The sequence below is a fragment of the Leopardus geoffroyi genome, chromosome A2, assembly GCF_018350155.1.
Source record: "Leopardus geoffroyi isolate Oge1 chromosome A2, O.geoffroyi_Oge1_pat1.0, whole genome shotgun sequence".
Lineage (NCBI taxonomy): Eukaryota > Metazoa > Chordata > Mammalia > Carnivora > Felidae > Leopardus > Leopardus geoffroyi.
The window spans coordinates 89,392,277-89,404,421 of NC_059331.1; the positions used below are offsets into that span (position 1 = coordinate 89,392,277).

General features: G+C 36.3%; 1 protein-coding gene across 9 annotated transcripts in view; it reads right to left on the reverse strand.

The window, feature by feature from the left end:
• Positions 1 to 3,021: 3,021 nt before the first annotated feature.
• SEMA3D (semaphorin 3D) overlaps positions 3,022 to 12,145 on the reverse strand; it is a 200,851-nt gene continuing 191,727 nt past the window's right edge. For all 9 annotated transcript variants that reach the window (XM_045494651.1, XM_045494650.1, XM_045494658.1 and 6 more), the window contains one exon: positions 3,022 to 7,374. In XM_045494651.1, coding sequence (XP_045350607.1) covers positions 6,949 to 7,374 — 426 coding nt within the window. In that variant the 3' untranslated portion in view covers positions 3,022 to 6,948. The remainder of the gene's footprint in view (positions 7,375 to 12,145) is intronic.

Genomic DNA, 12,145 nt, shown 5'->3' on the forward strand with positions numbered 1-12,145 from the left:
GTGGCCCCTGAAGCCTAAGACTGCTTCCAAATATCAATTAAGACTAGAGCAACAACACAAATTACAACAGGTGACTCTAATTTTTTATTTGTTTCCCGTAGTCAAAATGATCTGTATGAAAGGGCTACATTTATAACACAATTCAATAATTGAAGATAATTACACAATCGTACTTGTTTCAATATATTAAAAGCTTAGAGGGATAGGGCCCATGAAGCAGTCCTTTTCCTGATTCTAAATGATAACTTCCCATCTGGTAAATTGGTTTCATTCTCTTCTTATTCAGGTTGACGTACTTTAAATTAATACTCTCTGAATATAACCCCCAAATACTCCTGCGATTACATATTTAAATACACAAATCCCTCACTAACAGGACCCAATAAAATTGAGAATAGGTAAAGGGCAAAAATGATGGGCTAAATTTTGGCCGATCTCTACACATAAACAAAACATCCATAGTAAATTAAAAAGGCAAGTTATATCAATATAAAATCTTTCTACAGAAAATAATGATTTGTGGGACCATTTAAAGACATTTTGCAAGATATAAATATTTCTCTTTCTTCTTCAGTTACCTAAAGGGTGTAAGCTGGTTTATAATTTTGATATGCAAGCCAGAAAGAAGGAACTCTATATTTTAAATATCAACCTTGAACAGTGTCCAATCCAAGAAAGGCCAACTCAGCTGTTTGGAGTCTTTTTGGCATATTAAGCATATAGTTCCATATCCTAGATGCCTTAGGCATTTCCATAACAATAAGGTGTTGCTTTGAAAACTAGACATTATCCGAGGGTCCCTGAGGCCAACCAAGGTCCTAGCTGTCACGTTTTTTAAAAATAATCAGGGTGTCCAAGAAAGTCCGTAATGTAAGAGTAACCGGAGCTGGAAAGCTGCATCTATTATTATGGCTGAATATCTAATATTTCTATATCTGATTCTTTTCTCTCTTTGCCTCCCTCTTTAGAATCTATTATTGAATAATTTGTTCTGTGAGATTTAGATCCTTAATTTACTTTTTATTGTGAAATATTTCAAGCACACAGAATTGTATTGAGAGTAATATGTTTAAACCGCAATCCAATGCCCAACTTCGTCAATTATTAACATTTAAATATACTAGTTCCTACAAACATAAGTAATGTAAATATAACATTGGGCTTAGACATGTTTTTTAAGAAAGCAAAACATTATTGAAACAGTTGTCACTCCCTATATCCTCTTTCTCTTGTTTCTTGGAGGAAAATCTATTTAAATTTGGGGTTTAACTTTTCCAGAAGTGTTTTTTTCATATGTTTACTACTTCTATATGAATGTATGTATCCATAAGCAGTATCATTTGCTTCTTTAAACTTGATATCCAGTGTAATTCTGCTTGCATTCCTACACTCCTTGACTTTTCTCATTGAACAGTGTTGCTGAGATTTTTCTATGTTGATGCACACAGACATTTTTTTAAATTTCTGTATCCATTTAGTGACTATACTTCAATCTATCCATTCTCTTTTTGTAGAAAATAGATTGTTCTCCTTTTTTCTATTATAATTAATTCTAGAATAACTATTTTTAAAAATGTCTATTATTGCACATGTGGAAAAGGCTCTCAAGGGTACGTATGTAATTGTGAAAAGCTGGTTCTTGGAACATGTGCTTTTTAAACCTAATTGGGTATACCCAAACATTCTCCAAGATGTGTCTTTGTACCAATATATACACCAAGGAAAAGTGTATCAACTTCTGAAAGAAACAATAAAGTTATATACAGCTCCATCTTCCTGGGCAAGACTTTTCCCTGGACTAGAAAAACTGTTAATGCAGGTAACAAGTTACATGGTTATAGATGCTTTTACTTCTCAACTTAAATGTTCAACTCTTGTTTCTCTTGTCTTGAGAATTACTCAAGCACTTTTCTTTTTTTTTATTTTTTTTAATGTTTTATTTATTTTTAAGACAGAGAGAGACAGAGCATGAGTGGAGATGGGGCAGAGAGACAGAATCTGAAGCAGGTTCCAGGCTCTGAGCTGTCAGCACAGAGCCCGACGCAGGGCTCGAACTCACGAACTGTGAGATCATGACCTGAGCCGAAGTCAGACGCTCAACCCACAGAGCCACCCGGGTGCCCCACTGAAGCACTTTTCTATATTCAAACAAATACAACTGGAATTGTCTCAGTGACTGAGCTTGTATTATATTCTATTTATATTAATGACTTGGACATGATCCTACTAAGGTTCTACTAAGAATGCCAATATATAATTTTTTTTCATTCAAGGATTATACATTACTGTAAACACTCATGTTTGAAGATTGTCAGAGCACACAGAAAACCTGACATTTTTTCTGTACAATATCTCTACAAGTTATTTCATAACTGGGTTGGGGGGGTATTATATATTATCTGCTTGAAAATATAAACTATCCTTCACAAATGTACCAAATTGACCAGAAATAGAATATTCTCTAAAAGAAATTCAAGATGTTTCTTTATAAGACAAAAACCAAAAACCTCAGCTTACTCCTTTAATAAATTACAGTCATAGGGCTAAACATATAGGTGAGTATTTTCGAATTTTATGTATAAAGTGATCACTGGAAGTCTTTTTTTTAAAAAAAAATTTTTTTAACGTTTATTTATTTTTGAGACAGAGAGAGACAGAGCATGAACAGGGGAGGGGCAGAGAGAGAGGGAGACACAGAATCTGAAACAGGCTCCAGGCTCTGAGCTGTCAGCACAGAGCCTGATGCGGGGCTCGAACCCACGGACCGTGAGATCATGACCTGAGCCGAAGTCGGACGCTTAACCGACCAAGCCACCCAGGTGCCCCTGGAAGTCTTAAAAGTAGTTACTTCGGGTAGTAATGTTTATGTCAGTCTGCCAAAGTCTAAATTTAGATCACAGTAAAGGGTAGCTACATAATTGTATTAATTGGGGAGAGACACTTATTCTTAATGTGATTCCCTGCATAAATTTCGGTTATCATGTTTAGGGTTTGAAAACAAAACTTGCACACAAACCAACATTCTGTTTATAACCATAGAACACTAATGCTTGTGTTTTATTATATAATACAACCAAAATATACATTTGACAATTTTCAATTATTTTAGATTACAAGACTACAGTTCTTTCAAAATAGCAAAACTGTAATTGAAAATTGATTGGTAACCACTTACAATACCAGAATTAAATTACATGACTAGCTGATAGATTTTTGCCCTTTCCCAAAAAATCCTCTATCTCAAACTTACCATAAATAATTTACACTACAAAATATTTAAATGAGAGGTATAATTCATGTGCATATTCCTATCTTTGCACTGTCAATATTGGAATTTTAAATCTTGTTTTTTAACCTCACTTGTAAGCTAAATTATTAAAATGATGTGGTCATTTACTGAGAAAAATATATCTTTCTATAAAAACATTTCAAATACCACTTTTTTCTAAACTATCCATTCCCAGTAAGGCTAATCACTTTTCCAACATGTTGTCTGCGACAAATGTAACATTCTAAAGAGAAGCCATTTCAGTTTTGATTTCATTGGTATTTATTATATATACGAAATATAGCTTATATTTAAGTTTAAAATACCAGTGTCTAATTAATGTTCTTATTCAACTTAATATTCTGTGGACATGTGGTTAACATAAAACTTTGAAAGTTTAGTTTTCATAATGTTGAAAAACAGTCACTGGCCACTGTAAACTCAGTTTTTAATTGAGTCTATACAATTCAGCAGGAACAAAACTTAACAGCATAAAAGAACTGAAATATTGACCAAAGGCAGAATTCAAGAGTAAGACAATTTTGCAGGTAGCATATTGAAAATGAGCATCAGTTAGCCAAACATTGGTGAGATTTGGTATAGATTATGATTCCTCTACTGTTGTAGCTTTTGCAAATTTCTGAATTTCTCTGACTACTTTTCCATCTCTTAAGTAATTTGGTTGGTTTTCCAAAATGTTTATTCAGTAATATGAATGTAGTGTTTTGAGCTCTTTGGAGGAAAAAAAGCTTCTACATAAATTAATTACTATTCATTTCTAAGCAAACTCTCAAAATTCCCAATGAATTGAATGTAAATGTATGCAGAAAGGCAGAATTCCATTTAGCAGCATAAATAGATGGAATGAAATGCAGGCAAGAATAGGCAAGTTAAAGACACATGTATTCAAAACAGGGGAGAAAAATATGAAACCAAGAATAAGCAGACATTTTAAGACCTCTCCATAGATAGCTGATTTCTTAGCAAACATTTTTGAAACTATGACTATAATTCTAGTTTACACTATTTCAAGGAAATTTTGGTAAAACCTTCAGTGGTGAGGAAGCATATATTGTGTCTCAGCCCTAGACTTAATACATTCACACTGTCTTAAGTGTTCCAGGCAATTAAAAGGTTAAAAATTCAATGTAGCTTAGATGTCCTCTATCTTTACAAATACACATAAATCTTTGTCCATATTTTTTTATTCTATGACTTTTTGTTTCACTCAATATTTACTCAATATTTCAAATATATTTTAAGCAATTACCATAAGTTAATGTTTTAGATCTAAAGCAGCCCAAATATTTGCTGTAGGGTAAAAGAAGTTGCCCAAACTTTATCTAAATAATTAAGATTAAAAAGGAGCAATTAAAAAATGGCCTGAACATTCGTATTTTGATGAAAACCAAATTTATTACAGAAGTCAATCCTAACATTTGAGCTTCATGTAATTTTCCCAAAGCCATCTCTGCTTTGATCATGACTGTCTGATATACAGGAAATCTTAAAAATAAAACAGGCTCCCATTTATTTGCTTTGAGCTTGCTATGAGTTCCTGGAACATTTAGACCCAGCGAATCCAAAGTTACAGACACTCTCATTACGATATTCAATTAGCCTGATCTCCCTACAGCTTTCTCATGCATTACTTTTAAAGAGTGTTTGTGTCTGGTTCACCTTAAAAACAAACAAACAAACAAACAAAAACTTATTTAAGCTTTCTGTATAGTGAAACGCCTACAAATATTTACGGTATCATTTCAAAAGAGGTACTTAACCTCACATAGCAGTGTGACTACTTTGACATAGGTAAGCAAGACAAATAAAATGAACGTAAGATTGAATGTTCTGAACATCGAGTCAGTCACAGACATGACACTGAACTCTAATAAGGTGCCCTTTAGCCACACAGGTTCTCAGAGGCTCTTCTTTCAAGATATGCAGCATGCATGATAAACGAGCAATGTCTGCTATTCAGTTTTCTGAAAGGCTGCCTTCCATGTGAGGAAGTGACTAATTTTTCATTTCACACTAAAAAGGGCGTGAAGAGGCAAAACAGAAGAAGGCTAAGGGTTTTGTGTTCCAAGAAGGAAAGGTGAGTCCTGCTTCCACAGGCAGGAAACATACCATACGTATGCAGAGAGGGAAAGTCAAATTGGAAACATTCGAAAGTGCTAACAAAATATGAAAAATGTTTAGGTTAATGCTGCGAGTTCGGTTTCTTTACATGCATTAGGCTTATTTATTATTAAATTACGAAAGCAATGTTACTTGAATTACAGCATATAATCTCAGAAATGCAAAAAGATTGTGTGAAGAAAAGATGTCAAAGAGTTAATTTAACCCTTTCCGTTGTCAAAATTTTTGCATTTGTTCTGTTATTCAACAAATATATATCCCCACTCCCCACCACTCTAGTCTACCTAATTCTATCTCTCTCTATATGCATATATTGTTATTTTCCTATTCACTCAAATAAAATCCAATAATCCAATATTCAGGAGAGAATAAAGGCAGTAAATGGAAATAATTTACAGAGTACAATGAAATTTTAGAAAAAAAGAGAGGAAGTACTACTGAAATCCCATTGGTTGTAAATAAATCTGTGTTCATTCTTCCCATGATCTTTTAGAAAATTTACTTTTCCTCAGACTTTTGCTAGCAGTTTGTTATAATGCAGAATTTTTTTAACAGATGGATTACAAATTGGCAGCTACTTATACTCTGGTGACCAAAGCTACATTACATTTCGCCCACTTTATTTGTGATTGTTCTTCCTTTTTATGGGGATATGAGTTTTCCCCAAAGCCAGAATTTATGGCTGTCTTTCTTTCTGTCTCTTAACAAATCCCATCTGTATGCCTTCCCATTAGGATGCAGTATACATCATGGTGTTTCCCTTATTAAAATGTTTTCCGATGTCTTATTAAAATATTTATGAAGCATTCCGTCCCTGTAAAGCTCGGCATATATTCTAAAAACACATAACCGAGCACTAACTTCTCTCCACGAACCTGTTACTCCTGACAAGTCACAAGGAATGCTGGGAGGAGCATTTATACCTTCAGTAAATCACACTGCAGTACAACGAACGTAAACCTCTGTAGTTTGAAATAATGCACCTCTCCAAACTCCGAAACTGTGAACCAAGAGTGAACCGGGAAAGATCCTGTTGATAGTGTGGGCTGTGTGCATTTGTGTCTTCCAATTCCTACCGTGTGGTAGCCAGTTCTAGAGCGGAATTGATATATCTGTTCGTAAGAACATATATATAGCACAACTGCATGGTCAACTCCATCCTTAACGTCCATGCAAGGGAAATAAAGCACCTTATGACAATATCAAATTTGATGCTTGCTGACCTCAGGTATTTACATGACATAACAAATTCAAAAACTCAGGACACAAAACATTTACAAATGGGAAGCCCCTATTTCGAGGCTAATTCTACTACTTTGCAGGTACATGTTTAGTTCTCGGAAAACCGGTTCAGATGAATTATTTGCCCTTGCTATGCCATATTCACCACATATGGTCTTATTCAGATTATCGTTCTTGGGTCCTTTGCCTTAGCACAACTCCGTGGAAAGCTCTTATGAGTTCGTATATGGGGTGTACAAAACAGAAGATGCTATTTTTGCAGGTAAAGCATTCTTTTCTTTAAATTAAAGAAAAAACTACGTGTCCATGGCTCTCGGAAGCTCATCCAGGTCTCTGTGATGCCTTCGATTTCGTTTCTTCTTCATCTCCTGCATGTGCTTCCACTTGGGGCCGCCCTTGGTTCGCTGTCTCCGCTTCTCCCTGTGCCACATCTGTTCGCAGTACTGGTCGAGGCTGAAGTTTGGGCTGCTAAGGATCTGAATGTAGTCTTTGTATCTCAACCGTGACTCGGCCAACAGATCCTTGACCTGCCCCTCCTCGTGCTCTGCCCTCTGGGTATTTTCCATCTGTTCACTCTCAATGACATTCAAAGTCAGCTTCACTATGGTGTGGATAAAAGTGTGCTCCTGGGCTTTGCAGTAATACATCCCAGAGTCCTTCTTCTGCAAACTTCGAATCAGTAGCCCGTATTCTGTTTTGATGATCCTTTCATCAGGTTTCAACTGCAGAATTGGAAAAATGGAGGTAATAAATGAAAAGCAGAGAGGGCTATGAGCAAATGAACAGAGGCTCCCTAGGTTTAGTCAGATGAACCTAAGAGATCTATTCCCGTCTCCCTATCATCAAGCATAATATTACCAGCCACAGTGGAAGACAATGACAAATTCCACAAAAGTAACAGCCCCCAAAGATGCAGGTTTGCATCTCATTATTATCTAACTAAACCTTTGGAACATAGTTCGTTTTTCTCCCAGTCTACAGGTAGGAATGAAAGCTATAAAAAAACAATGAAGTAAAACTGGAATCTCACAACCGACCATCTTTACAGAAATTTCACGTACCAAGTAGAATATTAAAAACACCAATTGGTATCTGAATTTCTGAGCCAGAACGGGACACTGACAGTCATCGTGCAGAAAGAGGGATTTTAGCACATGCTACTACCTGTGAAGTAGAAATAGAACAAGGATTCCAAAAGGAATCCACTCTGTCTTCTGGATATCACCCAGTAAGTGAGCTGAGCAGCATATGGAGACCGTAAGTGGCGACTTGTTAAAAGTCTAGGGGAAAAGCATGGATACAGCTTTTGGGATGTTAGAGCTGTAACTGAGTAGGACCATCGTCAGAAGGTTAGCAACATTTAAAGCTGAATTTCCCTTTTTACTATGGATTGAATTTTGATACTGTGTGTATATGTGATACTTTAGATTATGTCATTTGTGGAAATATTTGCCATACCTCAGTATACCATGACCTAGTGATGTGATTTCAAGTGTGAGAAAACTCAATGAACAAAAAAGAACCCCTCCTGAAACATGATGCCCTTTACCCTTTGAAGCAACAGCACTGGAAGACAATCCAAGCATTTAGGCTTGCCTGGCCCCCAACCTGGTGTGAATAGCAAATCTACCTTCAATATAACTGGAGGCACGTTTACCGACACAAGAGCCCTGTTTCATGTGGAATATTGTTGAGTGGCTCGGCACTAAGTAGAATAACAACAACAACAAAGAAGTCTGGAAGATTTCCCAGTTTACACATCTGTCCCTGAATTGTAGACTTTTAGTGGATGGAAATCAAGGAGGCATAAAGACGGCTAAATTAAATTTATTCACAGTGGGTGGATTATACACTGCATCTTTATGTGAAAAATATGTAGGAAAAAGTCCCTTCAATTGTGGAAATATGAGCAAAGGAAAAGAAACATCTCTGGCTACCAGCCCAGTTAACTAACAAGTATATAGCCAACCACCCTCTGTGCCAGAGAAGTGCAGCTGGCGGGGTACCACGCAAGGCCAAAGGCAGGTCACAGCCCAGATCCCTGGTTAATGAAGCTGAATGGTCTCCAGGCTGACTTCGTTCTAAGCTGAATCCACACCATCAGGGTTTTGTTTGTTTGTTTCCCTTAACTTTCCCCATTTGGTGATTCTTGTGTGTACTATTTTTCTTTTTTTTTTTTTTTTCTTAATGGACTTACTCTAAAGGCCCAGGCATTTAAAAATGCTGTTGTCATTCACTTACATTCTCAGAAACGGGGGAGTCTCATGCCTAAAATAACAAATGTGAACTTGAATTGGTAGGATTCGAAAGGGTCCATCTTAAGCAGAAACACTAATCTCAAATTTAACACATTACGTACACGTTTTCCTTTAAATAATTTTCCTGTAGGAATTATTCTTCAAATTTTAAATATATCTTAGATCACAAAATTCTGACTCCAAAGCCTAGGATCTGGTACTTATCTGCCGACTCTGCTTCCTATGATTACTCATTTATCTTCTCCGATGGGGCTTCCATTTATCAAGTTGGTGACAGAGCATATGGTGTATTTGGGGGGTTAAGAGTAAAGCTCTTGGAAGGTTAAAGTGTGAGGTATTATTAGCAACATTATAGACTACTGCACTGTCACTGAAAAGCTGGAGAGGTTCTGAGGCTTTTATTTTTTGTAATTTCCTCTTAATAGAAAATGGCCTGTGGTTATTAGCATGACAGTCAAGGTGGGTGACTTCAGTTTCAGTTCATCTCTAGATTTCATAACTGGAACTCTTGCTGATGTTTAAGCTGCGCTTAATGTGGCTTTTAGAGAGCTGTCACAGCTCTGACTCACTACTTTTTATTGTTCTCTTTAATCTCCTGACAGGAAGAAATTATGACTTTGATTTCGCACATATGATGTAACACTTCATTATCTCTGCTGTTCTCTTTTTGTATCCTGTTTATTTGTTTAACTCTGAAGTCCAGCTCCCTTCCCTCCTTCTGCGTCTATGTCTGTCCCTACTGGACTCAGAGTTTCATAAACACCTGGCATTTACTTAGTCCAGTGTGATCCTTCCCTTTTCTTTCTTCCGTGGAATGCTTAATTTTTCTTTTTTTTTTTCTTTTTTGACCTATAGATATAAAATGCACTTTAATAAATTTCTTTCTGGATTTATCTAATGTTTATTAGATCACTTGAGTGTTTTTCCTTTGTCAATTTTCAAAAACATGCCTTGATTGAAATAGTATTTCTAATAAAATACAGTTGGAATTGCTATATTTTCATAGGGTTTTTTTTGCTATCTAGAGACAGGAAGCTGCGACCCAGAAATCAAGCGGCTGATTCACATTTGTCTACTTCACGTTCTCCTTCTCTGTACTGCTTGCCTTCCATCCTGGAACAGGATGCATTAGGCAGGCTGTATCTCCACAGTGAGATGTCAGCACAGTCCATTTAGAAAATTCAGCTCCTTTACAAAGAGATAATGTAATCTCTGGCCTCTGATTTAAACTCGTGGAATTTTCTCCACTCTAAGAGTGATAAGTAAAAACTGCTCCGCTAAATCAAAACCACGCTCGAACTGGGGTCGACTATCCATTTGCCTAATGTGAACAAGGATAATATATTTGGCATTATTAAATGTAGATCTTCAGTGAAGGGCAATTCATTTAACACGAGAAGAGTAGCGTGGAGAGGGACAAAGGACATTTAGGTATGAAGCAGCAGGTAAAGGTCAGGGACTCTGCTCTCCAATAATAGCGGCCTAATGGTAATTCCCTTGCAGATAATTTGCCTGTCAAATCTCTCATAGCTAAAGCATGGCATGTGTCTTCGAAGTGACTAGGCCTTCAAGAATATCTCTTTTCTGCAACAAACATAGAAGGAAGACTTATTTAAAAATAGTTCTGAGGCAATTGATTCATTGTTTAAAAGAAAAAAAAATGGAATTTATACATCACTAGCCCCTAGATTAATCTGGTGTCTTAGAGTAAATGTAAATATAAAATGCAAACTGCAATGGTAAGAATAAAATGGTAATAACTAGGAAAATATATATTTGCTGTTTCATTAGGGAAGGAGTTTCTAAGCATCATAAGTGAGACATCATCGAGATATAAATCTATAGATTTGTCTATGTAAAATATAAAACTCTTTTATGTAAGGAACACACATTTTAGAGACATAAAACATAATAACTTACTTATGCATAGCATTAAAATGTTCACATCAATAATAGAGTTTAAAAGAGTTTGTGAAAATAATTAAAAAAATTTTTAATGTTTATTTTTGAGAGAGAGAGATAGACAGAATCAAGCAGGGGAGGGGCAGAGAGAGAGGGAGACACAGAATGTGAAGCAGGCTCCAGGCTCCGAGCTGTCAGCACAGAGCCCGATGCAGGGCTCGCACTCATGAACCGAAAGATCATGACCTGAGCCGAAGTTGGATGCTTAACCGACTGAGCCAACCAGGTGCCCCTGTGAAAATCATTTTTAATGAATACTTCAATGTAAACTAAGCAAATGGTGGAACTGGGTGGCTCAGTCCGTTGAACATCCGACTTCGGCTCAGGTGATGATCTCACAGTTTGTGAGTTCGAGCCCCAAGTTGGGCTCTCTGATGTCAGCCAGAGTTGACTTGAATCCTCTGTCCCTCTCTCTTTCTCTGCCCCTCCTCCCACTCATGCTCGCCCACTCTCTCTCTCCCTCAAAAGTAAATAAAAACATTAGAAATAAATAAACATAAATAAATAAACTAAGCAAATGATGGGTACAGCACTTCAAATACAATGGAAACTGACAACTATGAAGTATGAGAAGGCAAATTCATATACGGTGATTTTGACAAGAAATTAGCAATATACAGTTGCTCATCAAAAGCCATAAAGATAACTTTCACTCAGTTATTTTACCTCAAAAGATATGTCCTAAGAAAACAGAAGAGCAGAGGAAGATTTAGATATCAGGAAGTTGACTACTATTTTTTTCAAAGAGGAAACACGTGCTATTTAAATAACTTGGAATAATCACGGAAGACTGTGGTATCAGGGTGGCGGGCGTAGGGCTAGGAAAAAACATCGTATTCAAATTGAATGATAAGGAAAGCTGCTCAAAGTGTAATGGTTAGTGGAAAAAAAAATGGAATAGACATCATTAGAGGCCTCATAATTCTCTATGTGTCACCATATTTTCCAAACCATTTATATTGTTTTTATAATAGAAAGAACGACAATAAAACAAAGACCTACGCAGGGAAAAATACAAATACTTGAAGATGTTTTTAAAATATTTTTTAAAAACACACACACACACACACACACACAAGAAAATACTCCCACAAATAGCATAAGGTATTACCTCTTCTAGTCATTCAGACCCCAAAAGTTCAACAGAAGCTCAGGGACTGCCGATTAACTTGCTACTTACAGCATAAACATCATCAATTTCAAGAACAGCTTTATAAGGAAGTCAGCAGATAACTGACTCATGACCTCCCCAACAGCACCCAACTGTGAAACA